The sequence below is a fragment of the Lathamus discolor genome, chromosome 5 (genome assembly GCF_037157495.1).
Source record: "Lathamus discolor isolate bLatDis1 chromosome 5, bLatDis1.hap1, whole genome shotgun sequence".
NCBI classification, from domain to species: Eukaryota; Metazoa; Chordata; class Aves; order Psittaciformes; family Psittacidae; genus Lathamus; species Lathamus discolor.
The window spans coordinates 12,383,470-12,407,768 of NC_088888.1; the positions used below are offsets into that span (position 1 = coordinate 12,383,470).

At 37.8% G+C, this 24,299-nt stretch overlaps 1 protein-coding gene across 1 annotated transcript in view; it reads left to right on the plus strand.

Moving 5' to 3' along the window:
• WDR26 (WD repeat domain 26) overlaps nucleotides 1-24,299 on the plus strand; it is a 33,056-nt gene that overhangs the window by 1,173 nt on the left and 7,584 nt on the right. The window contains exons 2-12 of the mRNA XM_065679792.1: nucleotides 1,294-1,393; nucleotides 1,510-1,566; nucleotides 8,108-8,244; nucleotides 8,821-8,918; nucleotides 9,745-9,901; nucleotides 14,423-14,561; nucleotides 18,569-18,709; nucleotides 20,107-20,226; nucleotides 20,973-21,118; nucleotides 21,623-21,701; nucleotides 22,260-22,389. Of these exons, the coding sequence (XP_065535864.1) occupies nucleotides 1,294-1,393; nucleotides 1,510-1,566; nucleotides 8,108-8,244; nucleotides 8,821-8,918; nucleotides 9,745-9,901; nucleotides 14,423-14,561; nucleotides 18,569-18,709; nucleotides 20,107-20,226; nucleotides 20,973-21,118; nucleotides 21,623-21,701; nucleotides 22,260-22,389 (1,304 nt within the window). The remainder of the gene's footprint in view (nucleotides 1-1,293; nucleotides 1,394-1,509; nucleotides 1,567-8,107; nucleotides 8,245-8,820; nucleotides 8,919-9,744; nucleotides 9,902-14,422; nucleotides 14,562-18,568; nucleotides 18,710-20,106; nucleotides 20,227-20,972; nucleotides 21,119-21,622; nucleotides 21,702-22,259; nucleotides 22,390-24,299) is intronic.

Consider the following 24,299-nt stretch of genomic DNA (forward strand, 5'->3'; position numbering starts at 1 on the left):
ACCTGGCCCGTCGCAGGCTGGTAGTCCCCAAGGAGAGAGCAGCGCCTGGGTGCGAGGCGGAGCGGTGGGGCAGGCCCGCACGCAAAAAAAGCCCAACATGGAGCCAGAGATGTGTTTTCCAAGCCTGTTGGCGGTTAGCTCAGTGTCCGCGAAGGGACAGGCCGGGAGCTTGCTCTGCCAGGGATGGCAATATGGAAGTCGAGTTGCACACCGATAAGGGTTGATCAATACAAATGTGTTAGTAGGGGAGAAGTTATCTGGTAAACATAATGGAGTCCGAGCTTGGGGGGGACGGGGGAGGGACGGCTAGTTACAGATAAGCTCAAATATTCGGCTTGACAGTTCCAAGGAAGAGAGCATAAACTAAACTGCCACTTAAATAAGATGTTTGGTTTCGCTCTGAAAACCTTCACCCCTTCGTAAATGGCGAAGGCCTCTGAAGGTTTGCACTGGACACATGTTTTTGATAATAATCTTATCTGTAGATTAGAAAAGAGTGGTGTTGGCCCTTCCTTAAAATCAGAATAGGAAAAATAATTTCCCAGTGGAGTAGGGGAAGTCTTAAGAATTTAATCACAACACTCGCTTTGTGAGTAAAGCTAAAGCCAACACGTCATAATTTTGGGAGGAGGTTAGAGAAGTCCTCTTAAGTCTTCATGTAGTTACCACAAAAGAAGTCTCCAAAACACTGTGGAATAGGTCAATAATAAAGAACTTAGCACATAAAATAAATTGCCTCTGACACAAGAAGCAAGTTTACAGCAGCAGACAACTCGTGACTGTTCATAGACGACACTACAGTAAATAAGCTATTTTTAGTGTAAAGGGGGAGGGCTACAGGTTCATGACTTTGTTTATTTTATTTTAAGGAGCCAGTCTTTTAATCTGCAGTGAAGAAGGAAAAGTTAGGCCTGTTGCAGATGTAGTAGCGTTCCATGTTCTTTTATAGGGGGGAGGGAGGGAGGCAGGGGGTAGTAGAGTGTAGCTAACAGCTTTCTAGTCTTTATTTTCCTTCATGAAGTTTATCTTCTGTGCAGGGATGGCTGTTTTTGGTGGCTGGTAAGTCACTTTATGGTACTTCAGTGAAGCTTTCAAGCTCATTGATGATTTGCTTTAGATATAGGTAGCTGTTTACATGTCTCAGGCAACTTTTTGGACAAGCATCTGAATCTGGTCATAGTATTCTTACTTTATTAAAGCTGCTTTTAAATATGGTTAACTGTTATCATAGCAGGCGGTGTATTTGTGAGGGTAAAACTGGTCAGGTTTTTTTACACTGTATCTCTCCTGCAGCCAGACTGTTGATCTCCTCATGCAAGAGTCAGGATGTCGTTTAGAACATCCTTCTGCTACCAAATTCCGCAATCATGTCATGGAAGGAGAATGGGATAAGGTAACGTAGGGCTTATAGGACTGTATTAACCACTGTTTAAATTTATAGTATCTGTGAGAGAATTCAAAATCCACTCTCCTTACATTTATTTTTTTTTCTTATGCCGATCTCTACAGGCTGAGAACGACCTGAATGAACTTAAGGCCTTAGTGCATTCTCCGCATGCAATTGTGGTAAGAGGCACACTTGAACTCTTTCAGAGCTGTATAGTTGGACTAATTGTAGTGATGTAATCTTTCACTATGGAGTTGGTTGTCTGTAGCTCTCGTTTTCTTTTTTTGTTGACTTTAAGCAGCTTGCATGTTATCTCAAACATCATACTAATCTCAATTTTTTTAATTCTTTTTTTAGAATGTGAGATAGGAAGCCCAAAAGTATTGAGGCTAATATTTGGTGTACTGAATGCTAAAACTTTTTTAAACATACTTAACTGATAAAATAGCCTGTAACAGTCCTAAAATAGGTGAGTTTCTGCAGAAACTTCTTATCTTGAATACTAATTTCAAACTTGAAATACTTCTCACCATCAATGTGTTTATGCGAGTTAGGCTTTCTTGAGGGAAGAGAAGTTTAGAAATGAAATGCAGTAACGTTAAGAGTTGGCATTGTAATAGCACATTACAAGAAGATAGAGGCTGCTACAGAATGTGAACAATACTGTTGATTTTCCAGATGGCTTCTAAGGAGCAAATGCATTTGTAATGTTGTTTGGGATTATATTTAGAGTTTTTATCTTTGGCTGTCTTTTTTTAAGTTGACCCGAGATATAAAAGGTTAGTAGGTCCTGTGACTTGACAATTACAACATGTGGTGTTACAATTTCAGTTACTTTGAGCAAAGTGTGTTTTGGTTTGATTTTTTTCTGTCTTGAGATGAAAGTCATTACATAGAATGGTTAGGGTTAGCTCTTCAAACAGCTTTCTCTGTTGTGTTTAAACGTTTATTTTAACAAAGTTAGAACAACTATGGTTACTTGGGAAGAAAGCAGTAGTAAGGCTTTTTGAAGTGTGTATGACTGTAAACAATGAAGGATCAGCTGATGGCTGCTTAGCTCTACTTCTAGCTGATTCATTTGTTGTCAAGACAATTTCCTGTCTGGTGGGGGAGGGAGAAAAAGAGAGAACAGGAAGTGAAGTAGGAAAAACAGATGTTTAACACAACATCAGAGGGCACTGGACCGAAGTTTATGTTCTGTTCTATTAATTTGGTCAAAGCTTAGCATCTCTTATTTAGACTAGTATTTCACTTTCTCTTTTCTCAAGACTTGATATAGGTAAGATTTACTGTTCAAGTAGTTTAGAATGTTGCATGCAGCTTTCAGTAGTTTCTGGAGTCTGAAAGTGTGAAACCACTGTGTGTGAATATGAGTGGTCATTTGAAGCAGATTTTCTCACGTTTCTCACGTTTCTCACTTCTGAAGCTACGAAGTTTCTCTGTAGCATTGGAACTCTTTTACATGTCTGGGAGTTGAGGTTTAAGTGAGCATTGGACTTTTTAGAGAACTTAATTCGAGGAAAAAAAGGGGACATTTTCCTTTTGTTTTTGGAGGGCTCTGAAAACCTGCTTTTCTTGAATGTTGATGTCTAACTATTTGAATAAAACTTGGTGCAATAAAAATACTTGGTTTAGACTGACCTTTACCTGAACCAAGTATTAACTGTCTTCTCTTCAAAGTTGTTCTCCTTTATATAAACTTCATATAATTTTAAACAGATAACAGTATTAAATGTCTTTACATGTGTGTGTTAGTAAGGCAATACTGATTTGCAAAGATAAATAGAGCACACAGGAGTTTAATTGCGTGTGCACTGTCTTCACCTCCTTCCCCACCCATTTTTGTACCTGGTTGAAATTATGGGTGGGTATTCGTAAAGTCAGCACCTAGAAATATAATGAAAGATGTAAGTGAGGAGGGATGCTTTATCCTCTGTAGGTAATCCTGACTGCAATAAAGTTGGAGCTAACAAAGATGATAAATGTGATTAGGTAAAGTTCAAACAAGATGCTGCTGCAGGTAACTCTTTAAAAAATGGAAAATTGGATTTCGTGTTTCCTGACTCCTGATTTGTGACTCATAATGTATGACTAGATGTTGCAAAAATGTGTGCGTACAAGAAGAATGGGTACCTAAAAGTAGGGTGTGTGAGTGTGTGTGGTTGGTGGTTTGCATTTGGTTTTTGGTTTGTGGTTTGTTTGTTTGTTTGTTTGTTGGTTTGGTTTTGTTGTGTTTTTTCTTTTTTTTCTTTTTTTTTTCCCCCCTTATAGTTAATATGACCTGGAGAAAATAACCAGGATACATAACTGCTTTTGAAATGTCTGAGCAGTGAAGGGGATACATATTTATTTTGAAAATTCTACTCCTGTTTTAATTTCCTTATTTCTGCAAAGTGCTGTAAGTTCAGCAGGTGAAAACACTACACATGAAATGGCTGCTCTCAATTTGTAAACCTTTGATGCTGTGTGGTAATATGTTGGGGGGTGGGGGGGTGGCAGTCTGCTATTTCTATTTGTGTCAACACAACTGAGTGCTGTATAGTATGTGCTTAGTCATGTTTACTTTTCCAGCATATAAGATGTAGCTGTCTTGAGACAATCTGTAGGAAAACTTTATAGTTGATTCAAGAATGTTATTTTTAACTTGAGTAACTCTTAGAAAATACCAGTTTCTAACAAACCCAAGGTTGTGCTTGCTTTGGGGATACTCAAGTATATTATGGCATCTATGTTGGGTAACTAATTGAACCTGGGAAGAAATCTGAAGGTGTTTCCTCTATAGTCATCTAGAATATACTTTTAAATTGTCCTCTTTGTTTTCATTTACTTCAAAGGGGCTTTCCCCCAGTTCTGTAGGTATGCAGCCTGTAGCAGACAATGCAGCAAAAAAAGTGATTTGTATCTTGTTGTTTGACCAAGTGCTCCACCTGCCTGTATGGTGCTCCTCTTGCTATCGGCATTAAGGGCAGGGAGTTAATTACTCTGTAAGTGACAGGATTTGGTATGGTTGAAGCCTTGTTAAATTTTATAGGCCAGAATATTTTTCTGCCCTTTATGTATCAAATCTTACATACAAGTTTTAGGTGGCTTGTAAGTGCTTGATAGTCTTGTAAAACACTGATTAAAAAGTAATAAAGACTACAAAGTAATAAAAATTGGGGTCTTAGTTCTGCAGTCTTTAAGCAGATAGCTGCTGTGTTGAATTTGTCTTGAAACATCAGCTGATAATTTCAGCATGTCTCTTGGTTACCCTCTTCATTTCAAAGAGTTCTTTCAGCAGTGTTTACTTATTTTGAACTCTTAGTACAGTAATAAAACTTTTGTGGAGTTTAAGATTTGTAGGGCAAAAATAATACCAAAATCTAATCCTAAAATTAGTTTGTGTTTTACTCCTTAAAATTCTGAAGATTTGCTGCTCTAACCAGTAATCAAAATGGCTGTTTCTTGACTGTGATAGAATGCTTGTCCTATTATTTTCACAGATGTGTTGCTGAGGTTTTTACCTTCGGTTAGAGCTGATGAGCCATGCTGCAGGCAAAACTTCCTAGAATTTAAGATTTTACAAGGGCTTTGCTGCTAACAATTAGGACAGTGGGAGTAAAGTACTAACTGTGCATGTTGGTAATTGAAGGCTGTCTTTTGATGAAAGCAAAATGGTAATAGTACATGCATTAAAACAGAAATCCCCCAATGTAAATCTATTAACTCTTGGTTTTGCCCCAGGGTGATCAGAGATTCGACTTGCACTTAAATAACAGCTTTTAGAAACAAAAAAGTAATACATGTTATCTTCACACTCTCTATAAAGTGAAAAGAAAGGATGAGGTTGTGATAAGTGAACAAGGGTCAACCAGAATGGAGTGCTGAAACTGTTGTACTGGACTCTTCTGTGGGCCACATAGGGTGAAGAATCTTTGCTACTAGCTAAGCAATGGTGGTGACTGGATTTAACTTGTTCAGTAGTAAAGTGTGTAAGGGTGTTGAATTGCTGTTGCAAACACTGAGATGACAACAAGTCCCAGGCACTTCTGTTACGTTGTACATGGTATAATTTGGATTATGGTAATTTTTATTTTGCTTTTTTCGAAGGCAGCTAAAGAATATAGAGCATGAGTAAGTTTTTTCTTGTGGGTGTATTGTGTCAGATGAGTTTTATACTTGCTCTGTTTTACTTAAATAGCGGCATTTGTGCTTTTTACTTTACAGTTGCTAATAGTGTAAACAGTTCTCTTTTGCTCTAGAAGAGTTGTTTGGGCTCTAGAAGAAAAGTATTCAAAACAGTCTTGTCAAGCAGGAAAAAGTGGTATTGGAAGTAATTAGCAGCACTAATAGTAGGGCTTTTAAGTAGTTGAGAGAAAATTAAGACAAAATTCAGTTGTTCAGTGAAATCTGTTGGCAGAATCAATAGTTGCACAAAAATAAGAAGTAGGAGGCCACGAGTGTCCTAATACAAAAAATTACTTGAGATAGGATGTCTCTGGAGTGTGGCTTTTGCCTTAAGGAGGCTTTATTTGTGCCACTGTTTATGTATGCTGTAGGGCAATCAAAATAGTTTATAAAATCAATTTAATTTCCCTATCAACACTTTACTGTAGTCTGTGTGTTTTGCTTAGATAAGTTACAATTTAAAACATCTTATCTTTAATTCTCCATTATGTTAACAGTAGATTCCCGCACAAAGTATACGGTTACTATGTTGTTCTGGAGGCTTTTATATTCCTAATATGCAAGTCACACATGGCAGTAATGACTTTTATTTGAAATCATATTTTCTAACCCAAAACTGAAGTTGTACCTCTTTGGGTAATTTGGCAACATGCCAGGTCCTAAAAGCAGGGAGGGACAAAGACTAATTAGATCCAGATACAGTTAGCACACTTAAGGGAAAGATGATATAAATATAATAAATATTATATGCAGTGAATCAAGAAGGAAGAGTTGGAGACATTATAGTTTTTATTACAAATTGGGAGGTATCAGAGTATTTTTCTTTCATCTGGTGATTATCATCACTGGTGAGGTGTCTGAGAGGAGTGAAAAAAGGTATGTGAGCATCTCCATGCATCCTTATGAGCATATGCGTAGCTGGGAGACAAAGCTCTTATCCCTCCTGCTGGTAGTGTATAAGCAAACAGTGTGAGGCCTGCTGGCCTTCTGCGTGGAACCAGCCACCAAAGCCATAAATAATTGGTCATCTTTCTTTTGGATTTCTGCATGTCAGAACACCAAAAAATGTCTCGCCTGGAAAAACTGTACAGTAATGTTCTAACAATTCCAAATTCAAATAAACAAAAGAGCTGGATAGGGAATGTAATATGGGTTTGTCCATCACACACAGGACAATAGAGTACTACAGACATGTTTGAACATCAGTCATCTTTACAGTGTCATGTTTTATGCTTCAGAAAGCTGTGTGGTAAGTTAGTAGCACTGTATGTGGAAATGTTGTTTTTTCGATGAACAGAACATCTCTGGAAGCTAAAACTGCTTTGTGTGTGAACTTTGGATTTTGCATATAGTAGACCTTAGACTTTTATGTAAGCTTTAGTATGATAGAAGCATCTTAAACTTCCTGATTATCCCTCTACTTAGGGAGGCTAACAGTGTGTTTCAAACTAAGTAAACATTAACCAAATATGAGCGTGAAAATAGTGAGGTGCTAAGGTCTGAAAAAGCAAAGGAAATGGGAGATTGAACTTCTGGTGTATTCAGTGGAAAAGCACATGTAATTTGCTACATTAATCTTTATTCTGTTTCTCGCTGATATGTCTGAGAATGTACATTTTCCTCTTGTAACTTAGTCTTGTGGAGCAGAAATGTCTTTTCTGTCTGATAACTGCTAGCGGTAAAGAAGGTATGCAAGCATAGGATAGTTGGTTTCATCTGGAAATAACCAAACTCTGTTTGTACAGAATTGGTATTAGGAATTCGTAAGTCTTCAGGCTTTTCTAATGTAGTGAATTAATGTATGATTTTCTTCTTTAATATTAGATGGGCATTTTTATATATATATAGACATTAGCAGGCCTGATTGTTTTATTTCTTTATGCTTTAAAAAAAAAACAACCAGAAAACTGTTCAGGATGAAAGCAACACTATGAAATGGCAGTGATTAATTCTGAGAAGTTATTCCTAAATATAGGAAACTATTTTTTCCTGTAATCCTGAAAACACCCAGGGAAAACAACTTGACATGGAACTACAAAACCAAACCTCAGGCAGTGTCAATTTGTTACTGCTGTATGTTATGCAGCTATGCAAACAGTCCATGTCAGCTCCCTAATATACGCAGTATGAGAACTTGTTGAGTTGTCCTTTTGTGTTCTGTGCTGTCATGCAGCCTTAAATATGTGATTAGCTGCTTCTGGGTGCTTTTCTTGGTAGAGTGTGAGATTCGGAGGCTATCTAATTCAGGGTTTAAAGAGTGGTAACTGAAAAGGGAGTGAGTATGAAAATGAGACAAGGTGGGGGGGGATCTGAGAAATGAAGTAGGAAGATACTTGGAACCCCATAAGGCAGGAAGGAAATTCGTGGATAACTTAATTACTACTACAATGTTATTGAAAACCCGACAAAAAGAAATTGAGTAATGAAACATTACATATAGCTGCATTTCTGAAGGGCATAGTAGAATGGTTTCTACTGTTCTGTTTAGGCTCAAACGTTTTCTGAAACTTCAGTCAACCTTTTTCCCCTGACTGCTGCTTTCTGTCATGTCAGAGGATGAAGTTTTTGCTGCTGCAGCAGAAGTACCTGGAATACCTGGAGGATGGCAAGGTCCTGGAGGCACTTCAAGTTCTACGCTGTGAACTGACGCCTCTGAAATATAATACAGAACGCATTCATGTCCTCAGTGGGTAAGCGTTTGGACTTTGAGAATTCTCTGAGTGGAAGCTTCTAAGTAATCCCATAGCTTTTCATAGCTGGCATCAAACTGTATCAAAGCTGTTAACCCTGTTAATTAATAAGCTATAATGAGATACTCTAAAATGGTGAGTAAAGAAGACTATTCAGTAGACAGTGTTCTGTTTTTGATGCTTGAAAACAACATGATTATGATCTACTTTTATAGTACTAGACCCCAAATTAATATATATGTATGTATGATTATCTGAGCTTCAGAGTTACTAGCCTGTTACCTTACAATTGAATAAGTAGGTGAATATAGTCTTGTTTGTTCTTGCCTGAAAAAAGATGTTTCTGCCTTTCCTAAAATCCGCAGTTTGCTTTGTCTTTTAATTACCAATTTGTTTGTTCTGAAGGTTATGCATGTTTGTGTGGATTAGTTCCCTGCCTCTTTTCCTGTCGTCTTGATCTTAAGTTACCTGTTTCCCAGTTCATTAAGAATGTTATGATATATATCATGCTTAAAAGTTAAAATAATGGTTCCAGAAAGACTTGGTCTGTTGGTGTGTGTGCACTTTTTTAAACAGGTATCTGATGTGCAGCCATGCAGAAGACTTACGTGCAAAAGCAGAGTGGGAAGGGAAAGGAACAGCTTCCAGATCTAAACTTTTGGACAAACTCCAGAGTAAGATGTTCAAGTGTTTAGAATTTCTTCACATCTCTGTAAATCCAGTGCATCTTACATGACATATCCCAGGGAATTAACTTTAACTGCATTTGCTAGTTGTTGGGTTTGTATTTCTTGGTTAATGGGGATGCTTTTAGGTGCCTTTACCCTTTGGTCTTCTGTATCTAACCTTCTGCTGTCTCCGATAAACTGTTTGTAATAGGAGCTCTTATTTCCTAGCTCTGCTGCATGCAGCAATAGTATCACGTGGTGATCAAATGTGTGGTTTTGAAGGGTGGGGAGGGGGAGTGTTTTATAAATCTCAGCTATACTGAGAGGCTGGCAAACTGCGTGATGTAGTGGGAATACTAGTGATACTAGTAAGGGTTGATAGTGATCTTAGACTTTGCCAAGAATTATGGTTTCTCCTCTCTTGGGGCTAGTGTAATACTGTGTATCAGAGTTGTAAAGCTCATGGTATTCTTTATTTTGACAGTGTTAATAGAGAATTTCTTGAATGAATGCAGCTGATACTGTTGTCTTACAATTTTACAGGTTTTGTTAAATACTGGGGTTTTAGTTAGCTTGTGTAAATGGTGATTTTTGGCCAGGACAACATACACTATAGTTCTGCTTTCCACAAGTTCATGCTTCTGATTCCAGAGGTATAGCTGTAAATTTGACAACCTATGTTACTCTTTTCCTGTAGCTTTTAAGCTTTATTTACTGACTTCTCTTCCAAGAATACTCAAATCAAAATATGCTCTTACATGTAACTTGGTTTTGACATGTCTTTTGTTCTTCTTCCCCACCTTCACCCCCCCACCCCCCATTTCTTTTAAAGCATACCTACCCCCGTCAGTGATGCTTCCTCCAAGACGTTTACAGAACCTGCTACGTCAGGCTGTGGAACTACAACGGGACCGATGCCTGTATCACAATACAAAACTAGATAGCAATCTAGATTCTGTCTCGCTGCTAATAGATCATGTTTGTAGTAGGTAAGAAACCCTTGTGACTTATAAAATGGGCAAAAATACCTTTTCTTTGTCTTGAAATAATCTAATTTACTGTTAGAAGAAACATGAAAACTATGATGAGTTGGTTTAACAGGAGTTGGCTGGATAAAGACTATTCTCATTAAATGAGTAGTAGCAGGGAGTAGAGAAGGTGTCTGTAAGAGACTTGAGTAGCTGGATATGGGGTAATAGGGTCAGACAGAAGCTTTAAAATTTTAATCAGATGGGTATGAATAGAATATATTATTATACTAATCCCTAGCAACTTGTTTAATTTTGGGCAGCCAGTCTGTTTATTCATCAACATGTCATTGCTGTGTTTTGTTTTGGGTTTGTTTGGCTTTCCCCCCACCACCACTGGAGAATCACTAGTATGTTACTTATCCAGACTCTGTGTTCAAGTTTACTGTGATGCAGAAAGCCTACTGAAGCATGCTCATGAAGCCAGCTTTCATCTTTTAATAGTGGACAGCTAGGTGCTTTTAGACACAAACATTAAAACAGAGTGGAAATGGGCAGTAGACATGTTTTGTTTAACGTAATACATCATATGTATGATAAAAAGAACTATTTTCTACCTCAGTGAGCTTTTATAGAAAGCTGCTCTGCCTGGTGTAATAATGGAATGAGGGGTATATAATCTAAAAAAATAAGGGCTATATACAATAGCCTTATGTTTGTTTGTGTAAAAGGATAAACTTGGGCTTATAGGGTAATTATTTTCATGTTAAGTTTAGCTCATCTGAGAAAGTTTGTTAAGTTCTGATGAACTTTCTTACAGAAACTTTCTGAACTGAGCTGCTTTGACTTAAATGTTAAAGTTACCTGTAATGTGGTTTTAAGGTGCAGAGTACCATAATACTTCAGTGTAGCCATCTTAAATTTTTAAAATCTGTATCTTGGGTACTTCATGTATTCATGTAACTTTTGAAGACTATTGCCTAGCTTCCAGTTTTGCTACATCACATTGTTTCAGCAGTGTTGTCTTTGTGCACAGGCATTTGACTGTTCCCCATTTTAAGAGATACTGGAAATCATCAAATACTGGAATTGTGGCTTCCCTGCTTTAGAAAGGAGTCTTAAAATCAGACGAATGAAAAGAGACTTCATTTTAGTCCTTATACAACTGTATAAATAACACTGGATATTCTGTAGGGGTTTTGATGTGTTTGATCAAACCCCAAGAGCTTTCAAGCCAGTTGTAAAAAGCATAGTTTACTGAAGTCAGGCTAAATAGAGCTAGATATAAAAGATACTTTATGTTACAAATCTGGAATTGAATTTCACCCATCTGAATCTTACTTGCTGACATAAAAGTTTCTCCATAGTGTGGGTGTGTTTTTTCTCATTGGTTTGGGTTTTTTTTCACCTAATGTAGTGCTTCCTAAGCTTGTATGTTTGCTATGTATGCATACATAGATATTTACAACTATTTTAATTAGAAACAAAATCCACAAAACATAAAAGAAGCCCAACCTACTTCAAAATTAAGGCTTCCATTCTGTCCTCAACTCATCCTATTGTACCTACCTATTGCAGGGGTCTGAGATCAGTATGTGGTGCGATGTACATGCTGCCATGCTTGGGCATAATGAGGTGAGTTAAAGACAGTGGAAGCCAAATTTTGATTAAACTGACAGAAGTAACTGTAGTCTAATAGCTTAGACAATTAAAGTTCTGTACTACTTAAATGATAGAACACTGACAACTTTCCCTTTTTTAGTTGAAACTAATCTGCTTTGGACTTCTGGCAGTATTTTGATCAAGCATGCTTGAATTGCACTAATAGGTACAATTTTTCAACTAAAATTTAATCACTTCCTAAGAGTTGGGAGATAAAAGGGAGAAACTGCTGGGAGTGAAGGTGAGGAATTTCATCTTACTGTGTTTTAGACTTTGATAATAGAGAATTGATGCTCTGGGGGATAATTTTTAGTTTTGAGAGCCTTCAGCCTAGTTGGGGGTTTAGTTTGGTCATGTAGTGTTGTTCATCTTTCCTGTCCTGTCCCCACTGAATTCCTTTGTCTTGTTTTCATGTAAATAAACTTTAGTCTTAGTTTACAAACAGTGAGAGGTGAATGCCTCTGCTATCTATGTACTTGATTAATGTAGCATTTCTGAAAAAGAACTGTTGTGGAAGTTGAGGAATAAATCTTCCACTGTATGTACGGGGAATAAAAAAATAGCTGTTTGGTTAGTTACTTAGAATTTGGGACTTCTGTAGATACAAAACCAGATAACTTCATTAGATATTTTATTTCAGTATGTGAACAACATGATTCAGGTGTGTTGTGCTGAACAGAACAATTTGGTATGAAACACTTCAAAAAAGAGCAGCAAAAGAAAAACCTTCCAAGTTGGAATAATATCTAATTACTCAACCCAGGAACTGTTGGACAACTGGTTTTGGTTTCTTGTTTTGAGACTGCTATTTTCTTCTGTGAATTTAATTTTCTTTCTAGGTTATATAATGTGTGCTTCGCTATCTGTGAGGTCAGATTTGCTGGATTGTATTTCATTAGTTAGGTGAAGAGCACTTGAATCTGACTGGATTGTGAATAGCATAATTCAGCTTTGGGATGCATCTGCAGCAGCTGCCTGAACTGTGCCTTGTTACACTTTTGGGCAGCCTGAAGGCCACCTTACTGCTTGTTTTCATGCCGACAAAATCTTGGCTGCTTTTCTTAAGCCTTAAAATACAAGAGCTATTGTTCTATAGAGTATTCTTTCATATTAAATATGCTAAAAAGGCTTTCCTGGGGCACAGTGTGCCCCTTGTACTTTGTGTGCGTTATGGATGAAGACTTTTTCATTTTCTGGAGCAAACTGCTGCTCTGAAGAAAAAACATTAACTACAATATGGCTAAACAATAATGAAACACTCTTCCTGTAGGTGCGCATATCTGTGTGCGGGAAATAGCCAAGGCCCTTAGGCTTCCAGGAAAATGGTGTCATCTTTTGTGAGTGGGGCTTTTAACTTGGGCTCAGTGTTGTTCCAGTGGCAACTAGACAGCTCCTGGTCAGCTCAAAGCAGGAGCAGGACAGGCTTGTCTTTTTTCTATAAATGAGTAAGTAGACATAGCCAAGGAAGCCAGCTACAGATATCCATATGTACATTTTGTTTATCCTCCTCTACCATAAGACAGGAAACGAAGGACTCTGTGGTGGTTTAGCGTTGCTTGATAGCCTTTAAGCATAGACTAGGAAGCATCTTCTAGTACAAGAGAATGGACTGAGAGGATATAGACACTGTATTATGCAGAATTTTTTCTAGCTTCTGGTAAGTAGTAGTTTTTCAGGTGTCTGTCAGTCTGGCTGCCAGCAAATTGTCCTTTTGAACACAAATATAAAGGAAGTAAGGTTTTGGGTTTTATGTTGCGTTATGTTGGGGTTTATAGGGGGGGAATTTTTTTAGGCCAGTTTAACTCCAGTGGTAAGTACAACTGTATGTTCGCAGAGGCTCATAGTTGCATTAGTGCTGTTGTGTTCTATTAGAGTTGCGTTGCTCTATTGTACTGGGCACCATAAAAACTCAATGTAAGACTAAATTAGTTCAATATCCCTGAGGTTCAAGAGAAAATGCACGTGGTTAGAGATTATCTTTTAGTGTATCTGAACAATGAACTTGTGGTTACTGCAGTATTACTTAATAAAAGCAGTCATTTTCTGTAAAAGCCTATATTTATTTCATCTCTCACATTCTTATACAGTAGGCAAGCTATAATAACACTTTTCCATTTCTTACCTAACTTAATATTTTGACTGTTAACTTTTTCTCAGTATGTAACTAGAATATGAAATAGAAGCTCTAGAGGAATGTTTGAAGCTTTTTCAGCAGATTATCATGTATTTTTAATAAACTTTAACAAAATGTAGGTAGTTTTAACAAATGTAGATTTTGTGGAGGAAAATCATTAAAGTTGAACGCTTATAATGGTATTGTCTCAGTTATGCTTAGATATTGTAAGTGGTACTCTGCAAAGAAAGTGAAAAATGGCACAAAATGGGCATAAAGGAACATTAACTTATTGCAAGATCATGTTCAGGAAAAAAAATGTTTTTACTCAACTTTTATGTAAGAATCACTTCTTAAAATTTGGCAAAACATAGCTAAGTGAGTTAGATACTTAAAAAACCTCACGCGTAAATAAAGCATGCATGTATTGTTCAAAGAGGAACCAGTAATTTCTATACATCATAGTAATAATAAGCTGTTATGTTCCTGATGAGGTCAGTTTTATTCCACATTATGAAAGCGTAATAAATTATGTGAGTGGAATAAGAATAGTTTTCATAAGAACAGAATCAGTTATCACTTGGTGGTGTCATCTTTTTACCAGATAAGACACTTCATTCTATACTCACTTGAAGTGGCTGTTGATAGGGTCATTTTCTAAGTTGTCAGGTCTTGCATTTAAATAATTTTTTTAGTTTTACTAGCTTGATTTAAAAAAAATCTTACTGCTTTCTTACTAATGTGACTACATCCCTTTCTTTCCCCAGGAAACAGTTCCCATGCTATACACAGCAGATACTAACGGAGCATTGTAATGAAGTGTGGTTCTGTAAATTCTCCAATGATGGCACTAAACTAGCAACAGGATCTAAGGACACAACTGTTATTATATGGCAGGTTGATCCAGTAAGTATGAAACATGTTAAAATGTGCTTGACTTATCGTTTGCTTCCCTTCCCCTCCAGTTCCTTTTGTTAGGATGGCTTGATTTTTGTAGGACAGGCTAACATGTACTGTAGCCTGCTGGCTAGGATATTTCCCTGAGGTGGAAAAGGCTGAAGATTACAGTCCGACTAAGTCTGTGAAGAAGGACACTTGAAAACATGATGCCTGAGTGTAAGGCTGAACTGGCTGAACTGGGGCAGGAACTTTGTGTGCCTCTAACCAGTGCCAAGGGGTAGAGCCTGCTGATACCCTTCAGGGAAACTTTTCAGCTTGAAGGCCTTGAGAAGCATAGGGTGAGAGTGGAAGGAGCATGGCAGTGAGGAGCCTTTCTTCTAAATCACTCTTAGTAAGAGTACTTCTGATCTATGCATGTGGCTAACCCTTTTCAGTTATCTTTTTACTATTAGTACACTTAGATTTAAATGCTTTATCTATTTCACCATTTATTACTTTATTTCTGAGTAGTAAAAATGTATATGTGCTGACAGAAGTTGTGTCACTATAACACCACTTGATGCGAGTTGCTGTTGTAAGACTGGCCTTGGCTTGAGCTGAAGATTTAAACACTTGTGAGAATTCACTGACGTATGGAAGTATACCCATCCATTTCCTCACAGACTGTGGTTTTAGGTTTTGTTAGTAATACATGGCACTGTTTCTCTTAATGAAATATCCTATGTCTACAAGATTTCTCTTTCCTACCCCTAACTGTTCTTATGTAAATAAAAAGATTGAGCAGTGAATCTAAGACTGTTTTAATTGTAGAAGTGATATGAAAGTCCATGTATTTTGTAACAGCTGAAAACTGTGAATAATTTTTAATACATGCGCACAATATGTGAAGTTGTTAATGCTTGTAAAACACTATCAGAAATAAGATTCTTACAGGTTTTTAACCACGCAACTATAAACTGGTCTGCTAAGTGGAAGATGAAAGGTCTTTGCTGCTCCATACTGGCTTTCAGTAGGATTTCAGAGCTGAACTTAATCATTTTCTTCCACTACAGGTTAGGAAGCCATATAATTTGAGTTCTTTTTGCTGTTGGGAAGATGAGTGAACTTAAAAGCCTCTTCCATGTGCATGGCCCCTGAAGTAACAGCAAGTGCTAATTGGTTTTTCAAGCACAGAACTGCTCTGGTTTGTTTGTTACTGGAGTCAGTGTGCTCTGGGCCAACGGATACATAGAGACATGAGATGACTTCTGTTAAGTGATCTGTTTTGGGTTTTTTGTGGTGGGGTGTTTCGGGGTTTTGTTTTTTGTTTATTTGAGGGCTTTTAAGAAATAAAATTCTAAGTAAATTAGGGATCACATGTTTTTACTGTTGATTTGTCATTTGATTGTAGAGGCTTATCTTCCTTTTATACTGAGGGGTTTTAATACTCAGCATCTTGATTAGCCCATTTTATAGTCATTTGTGAGCTAATATCTGGTTAACCAAACCAAGCATATGTTTTGTGAGTGGTTGAGACTAACCCTTTTGACCAAGGGTTGCTAAAGGAACAAAATCTCTATTACAGTAGTGGGAAAGTAGCTTTGTAGAGTTTTATGTTCCGTATTTCTGTGCCAGAAAAGAAAAAGGGGGAAAAAAAGAAACCCTTTCAGGAACATAATGCCTAAATAATAGTAGGCAACAACTCAAACGGTTTATTTTTATATTTGCCAGAGCATACTTCTCACTTTTTTTTGAACGATAAGTTTAATCAGATTTTCAAGGCTTTAGGCAGTTGGAATGATTCTAATGCTTATAAATGATGGGGAAACATCCATCGAAGTCTGTCTGGGCAAGTGATGGGAGAGCACTGTTTTAAATGAACAGTATTTCTTTTCCACACACACTTCAAGTGCGTGAGAATCTTTAATTTTTCCCTTTTACTTCAGTAATCTCTCTTGAAGCATAATGAAACCGCTTCTGTGTGTTTTCATACCATGAACTTCTTACTTCTCCTCTAAGACCCAGCTACATATATAAGCTGTCTTAACACATGCTTCTGTTTTCATTTTCATTTGTTCATTTCAAATTTCTTATGCAGACTCGGCAGCGTTAAATAATGTCTTGAGAGAGCTAGGTTTGTGTGCGGAACACATTTGACTATGTTGCAGAATCTCTAGTGCACAGACAGTAAGCACAGTAGGCACATCACCTTGTCTGGCATGCATTTTCTTTGATGGAGTTCTCCTTTAACTTGTTTCTTACAGAAGCCTTTTTTCTGCACTTTCTAGAAACTGTTGACAGGTTTTTGGCTTTTCAGACTGAAGTTGATACCTGAATAGTTTTGGGTTTTTCTACATCTCAAAAATCTGGAAAGCTGTATGTAAGGGATAGAAGTGCTGAGATTTCTCTTGGTGGTGGGTGGGAAGCAGATTGGCTAAATTTGGGGCTGTTTTCCTGAAATACCAGTGACTGCTGGTTTGGAGCAAAACATGGTGTAACAGTTTCACTGTATTTGGAGAGAAATATGGGTGCAGCATGAGAGAGAGTAACCACAGAGTCCTATTATTAGCAGAGGAATATCCCATGTATCTTGCTCCTCATGAGTCTCAAATGTGATGCAGAAGTGACGCACTGCTTTAATCCTTATGTGAAAAGAAATGCATAAGTTGCAGGCAAGCTCCAGGTTGCAAGATGATGTCAGACGTGACTCAGTTTCCTTATAGGTCAGTTTAGCTACAGACACAGCAGTGTTGCATGAAGACCAGGAATAATAATTAGAATGGAAAAGGGGCCTGGAGGAGGTCCATTTGTTTGCCCCTCTTTCTCTGTGCTTTGAAGATTATTCCTAGGCTGCTTTCTTTTCAGGAATTTAGGGGTTTTAGCCAACAGAACCATCAAAGCTCCATGCTGGCTGAGAGTCACCAGATCCCTTGTAGCTGGTCCTAAGAAACAGTACTTTGTGTCACTCTTCCCCTGTTGACTCTCTTTAGAATCAAGGGAGTCTCTGCTGATTAATACTAAAACAGAGGGTATAATTTGAGAAGCTGAATTTCAAACAAGTCACTGTTTTTGAAGAGAAGTAGGAGGTATAAGCATTCCCATACAGGAAAAAAAGGGAAGGGGGGAAAGTTCACTTGCTCTTTTCCAAGCAGCTTGAGTTTAACAAGCTCTGTTTTAGTTAATGTATATGCATGTTGTCAAGAGTCAATGCCAACATTGTATTGAAGCATGTTTCTATATTTAGGAAGGCAGTGTATGGTTGTTTCACAGTATCTTAGCTGTACTATTTATTTGGATGAGCTGCTTGAAAGTCCAAGTTCCTGTGATTAGGCAGCAGTTGTAGCATAAAAGGTGATAAAAGATGCTCTGTGTGAGCGAAGTATGCTTCATTGACTAAATCTGGCAGAAAATATGCAACAGCTTGCTGTAGGCAGCATGTCTGAAATAAGAACACCTCTCGAGGAAGCTCTTAAAAATATATTTGTGTAAAACTTTTCTTGAGCAGCACACACAGGATACACTCAAGTTTATAAAAACATTGGCACTTGGAGGTTTTCCCTTCTCAGTGTACATGAAGGCTTTGATTCTCTGTTTAACCATAACAGGCTTCAGCATGTCTTTAATCTTAAGAAAGTAACTTAATTCTGTAAAATACAAATAGTACTTTTGTATTCCAGAGACTTTTTTTTGTATTTTTTTGTTGGTTTTTTGTATTTTTGTGTTAGAGAGACTTTACACCTGAGAAGACTTCTATAGTGTCATGTAATATACAACTCCGTATATATTTTGAATTCCACATTCAGAATCACAGAAGATTCAAACAAAACACCTACAAGCATTCCTGTTTTGTGTATTTAAACATAGAAGCTTTCTTTTTATAGTCCTACTCTGTAAACTAGCAGCTGCCTTTACAGCAAGAACCTATTCGTATGCCTTGTAAAATGCAGTTGTCTGACTGTATTTGGACACGCTGTGTATGTGAAATCTAGTAGGAGTTCATGTGCATTGTCTTAGCAGAATCCGTCTTGTTTCAGGATACTCACCAGCTAAAACTACTTAAGACGTTAGAAGGTCATGCGTATGGTGTCTCTTACATTGCTTGGAGTCCAGATGACAACTATCTTGTTGCCTGTGGCCCAGATGATTGTTCTGAGCTTTGGCTCTGGAATGTACAAGTAAGTGGTGACTAAGAGTAAAAAATAACTGTGTTCAGCCTACTGCTTTTGTTTTAATGTTTAGGTATTAAAACATATCTAAATATGTTTTAATATCTAAATCTCACCTTAAGCATGAAATAAGTAATTTCTGCAAACTTGTTCTGCAAAGGTGTCAATGTAAAGAAGACACACTGATCACACCTCCTACCCCCTCAAGTTTAAGAATGTCACTGTAGCAGCCTACGAATTCTGTACTCAGTTTGTACAGAACTGAAATTGGAGTTCAAGTCTAAGTGCCTGGTCTCTGCAGCAGTTCTGGTGTATCTGGTTACTGATAACTTCTGAGGAGGGATGGTATGAATCCATAGGACTTAGAGCTACTGGAGAGAACAGTGAATTAAGAGAAACAGAGCAGAATTGTCATCTAAAGGGAGCAATTGCTCCTGAAAGATTTCAACAAGTAGCAAAAGATCCAAGCTATTTTTACTTTGTGTAACCCTCCAGTGATGATAGTGGAAGATCCACAGAGGCATAAATTTATGATTGCAGGACTTCATCTTTCAGGCAGGCACTAGGGCATTTTGCCATTTCCTCCATGACTTTGAAAATTCTTTTCTGCCGTTCATTTATATGGGCATTTAGGTTGATATCAAAGCTTCCCCTGCGTCAGTTGCAGCGTGCATAGTCTTTCTTGTGCTGCCTTGGACACTGAGCTAATTTGTTTCCTAAAACAAGAAACTTCCCTTTTTTCACCTTTGGAATAAATTTCTTCTGTTTGACTCAATTATCTCTGTGAAGAGCACTAGAGCTGGCACAGGGGAATAGAGAGAAGCCCTTACCGTTTTGACATTGGTAAGCTGCTCATTGGCACTCTGTCATGTAAACAGGAGCATTATGAACTAGGGATAAAAGCTAAATTTTGGCATGGAGAGATCCAGGTAAGGAGGAAAATGTTCTAAATACTCTTGATACTCCACATTTTTTCCTAAAATGTATTTTGTCATCTGTTTTCTTGTAATCTCCTCCTGCCTCCTTGCTTTTCCATGTGTGTTTGCAGTTTTTTGGGGCGTTTGGTTAATTTTGGTTTTGTTTTTCTTTCCATTTCATATTGATTTTCTCTTAGTGTTCTTCCAGCTTCTCTTAATTCTTCTCTTTACTCTCAGTCTTCTAGTTTTGTGAGACACCATCTAGGCTATCCCTCTTGATTTGATGGACAAAAGAAATTGCCCCAAATCAAGTCCGGGGTCACTGGAGATACTGAAGTACTTCTACCTTTTTATTGCATTATTTGTGTTGCTCTTTAATAAGTGCATTGACGTGCACTTCCAAATGCCGTGCATGTCTGATAAAATTATCAATATCTTTTTGGGAAAGGGTTCTGGTGTAAGGCCTTGGTGTCTTTCGTTGTTTTCCAGACTGGGGAGCTGAGGACAAAGATGAGCCAGTCTCATGAAGACAGCTTAACAAGCGTGGCCTGGAATCCTGATGGGAAGCGTTTCGTAACGGGAGGTCAGCGTGGGCAGTTCTATCAGTGTGTAAGTTCTCTGCATCTGTCCCATTGAAAACAAAGCAAGAAATTAAAAGTTTTGCCACAGTCAAATCTGAGATTCACGTTTTTCCATTTCTTTTTCTTTTTTTATGTGTGTACACTAATACTTTTGATCCTTTAATTCAGGGAAGCAACGTATTATTGCTAGTATTTCAACAGCACTTCTGTATGCAGCAGTTAGAAGGGTTCAGGCTCCTTTTGCCTGCTTAAAGGAGGATTTGTGGGCTAGGAGGGGTTTTTTTAGCTGCTTTAGAAAGTACACTAATAAAAAGTAGTGTCTTTGTCCACAAATGTTGATTATTCTACAGAATTTTGAGTGTGTTCCTCAGTTTTTGCATGCTGTTTTGCTAAGTGTAAACAGAAATTTGAAGCCGTCATTACTTGACTAGTGTTGATTTTTGGGAGGTGATCCACAGTCACCTGAACTGCTGCACAGAATAATACTGCAGTATGCAAACCTCACTCACTGCAAGGTTGAGCTCTGTGACATCATACAGATTGCATGTGCCATGTATGAGAAAGTTAAGTGACAAAAGGGATTCTCAGCTCTCCAGGACAGACACCTACAAAAGCCATCAGTTAAGACAGCCAGGTCCTAATTCACTAAGTCCCCCCTTTCTGTAGCAATTGTCTGAACAGGAAATGAGAGAAATACTTGTGTGTCAGCTCCTCAGAAATCTGAGACTAACAGTTCAAACTCTGTTTTTTTTTTTTTCCCCCTCTTATGATCAGGATTTAGATGGTAATCTCCTTGACTCCTGGGAAGGAGTGAGAGTGCAATGCCTTTGGTGCTTGAGTGATGGGAAGACTGTTCTAGCGTCGGACACACACCAGCGAATTCGGGGTTATAACTTTGAGGATCTTACAGACAGGAACATGTAACTACCTCTTTCTTTGGTTTTGAATTCCTGGTTCTTAGTGTTAGAAGAAAATGATTGAGGAAGGGTTTGGGTGGGGGGGAAGGGGGGGAAATATATTATTAAAATGCTCTCACTATTACAAGACAACAAGAATAACATGGGACAAGAGCTGAGTTCCAGTTGCAGCAAGAAGCATTAGATCAAGTAATAGGAATAACTTCCTAAGCACTGGAGTAGGTTTCTAGTGGATGTTTTGATGTTTCTGTCATCAAGAGTTGTCATTTCAGTCCCTGTCTTGAAGTTAGGAGTTGAACTTGAGGTCTAAAGATCTTTCTGGTCTTGGAATTTGTCATAAGTATAAGCAAACTGTTGCAGACTGGCTTGTACTGATGTACAGAGACTTAGCTAGTTTCAAATTTGAAGCTCCTTCCCTGGTAGTATAGCAGAGACAAGATATGCCTTTTGTCTTCGTGTTGCATCATCATTTAAGTGTTCTCTTACCATTGTGTCTTCTAATTTCAGAGTACAAGAAGATCACCCTATTATGTCATTTACTATTTCAAAAAATGGCCGTTTAGCTTTGTTAAATGTAGCAACTCAGGTGAGTTGATGATAAATGGAAATGCGAATACATCTGCTTGCAACTGCTACTTGGTTTTAAATATTGTGGTGTGAATTGAAATGTTTTATATTGATCAGTTGTATTTTGTGTCATATGAAGGCCTTTATATTCATAAGCACAGCATGGCATTTTATGACAAGAAGGCAATTTTATTCTTGAGACTTATTTTTTGTCTAATTTACGGTCAACAGTTTCTTGCTATGAAATATGTACTATTAAATGTCAATATCTGGCTATTGCACTGAGAAGCCCAGGTACAGCAAGAATTGTGTCAGGTTGACATGGCTGGGGATGTGAGAATTGGATGTTACTTATTTCTACTTTTGGAACCTTGGGTAAGAATAGGAGCTTTCAGAACAAAAGGGACCACAGACTAGAATTCTAATCTAGTAATATGGTGTGTCTTTACCCTCTTGATCTAGTAACGGTTGGCTAAAGTAATGTACTTCTACCATGTTCAATTTTTTTCTAGTTTTTAAAAAAAATGCAATGAATAATCTTGAATGATGTAATAACGTTCTTTGTACTTATTCTCAGGGAGTTCACTTATGGGACTTACAAGACAGAGTTTTAGTGAGAAAATATCAAGGTGTTACACAAGGATTTTACACAATTCACTCGTGTTTTGGTGGTCATAATGAAGATTTCATTGCGAGTGGCAGTGAAGGTAACCTCCTTCTCCTTTGTGCAGAAAACTGGAACATGGTATCCTTCCTATACCTCACCTTTATAATGATGATGGTAGCAACTGTCATGAAAGCAAGAAAACTGGTTCTTTAAATAAGTTTCAGGAGCACTGGGGTTGTGGCATATTTCAAGAAATAATTGTGTGCTAGCAGAATCTTCTGAGAGGATGGTAGTAGTAGAAAGCGTTAATGACTCTTGATGTGTTCCTCTGAAGCAAAGCATCTGCACAGTTTTAATTAGAAGTAGGTGGGGTGTTCTTGAGGCTTTCTGTTTTTGTGGTATTATGCTTAAGCCTATGGTTTGGATCAAAAATACTTCTGGGGAGTAACAGCTTCACTTGTATGTTGAAGATGTAGGTGTGGTGAGGTTATTTTAATTTCAGTAGAGTCATTCTCTTAATTATGGACAGAGTAGTCTCAAATTAAGCAGTTGACATAGTCTGGTAGGGTTTCTTGGCAATCAAATGCTTTGTGGTTTGTTTTTATTCAACTGTCTGTGGTAAGAACAGAAATCAGTTAATGGTTTATATCTGGAATCGGTTCAGTTCTGTCACTGATGTAGTGCCATCACTGCCCATGGACGTCACATAAGATTCAAGCCAATGGCGGGGCTAAAAAATACACTTGAAGTATGTAAACAGTCACTGTTAGTACTGTGTAACTCAAACTGCGAGGAAATAAGGTTGGCCAGGATACTTGCTTGATATTTTCCAGGAAAGAATAGCAGTATGTCTAAAATAAAGCCATATTTCACTCTTTGGCCTGACATAGTGGAATATGACTGAAGGGCAGCACCTCCAGTCCTCCAGTCCAGTGTGAACCGCTTTTCGTGGTGGAACAAGGTTCTTGGTTAGAGATCCAAAAGCTCACAATTTCTTTTGAGCCATACAGATGTGCATGTGTAGATGTAAATACTACAGTGCACCACTCCTTTTTTTCCCTCTTTTATTTGTTCTTTATTACCTCCATTGTCTAAAATGTACTGACCAGTAGTTGAAATTGATGACGTTCTAGATTTGAACTGAATTGTTGCAAACGTGGCTTCTGAGAACATAGATCTACTAAGAAACAAGGAAGCAAAACAGAAATAAGATAGCATTGTCATAGCCTTGTTACCATAGTTTGTTAAAAAAAGGTAATAGATTGATTATAATGTCTTAACTTTTTCAGGTATGTTGCCAGCTATGTGGCTTTTTTTATTTTAACACTTGCATCAATAGGAAGAAAATGGAGGCCTCTTTCTGAGAGGGGAAATTGCTGCCTTAATCTAGTGAGCTTGTTTTTCCAAAACAAAATACAGGCATTGTGACAAGTACCAAACTAATGTTTTTTGTTTAGGCTTTGATTCTCCCAGACAGCATGTTCTTGTGTGTCTAGTGTTTAAGTTGTTTGATGAATAGTGTGGATATGGAGTCTCTTGAAATTGTAAGTGGAATGTAAACACAGCCAGAATGTTTGCATCAGTACAAATATATATAAAGGTGGTATACTCAAATGAGCTGATTCAGCGAAAGCAAATGAGTTACCACAGGGTTCCATGATGCTATTCTAGCAGGTAGGCTAGAGAGCAAGTTTGTTTTGTAAGGGTTTGGGAGGAGGAGGAATAAGTGAAGACTGGTTTGTTTGCAAAGCCTTCAGAATGACACCTACGTTATAACCTTTCAAACAGCTGAAAATACTTCCATGTAATATCCCAGACCTAAATACAAGGCTTTTGTGTAACACCAGTAACCACATACTTGTTTGGTTTGTGTTGATCTGTTGGGAATATTCCAAAGACGTTCCTAGAGAGGTCAACCCACAGGCTGCTAGTTGGGGTGGGGGATGGGGGGGATGACAGCAGACAACCAAACCACCTTAACCATTTATTCTGAAATATGGTTGATGATAA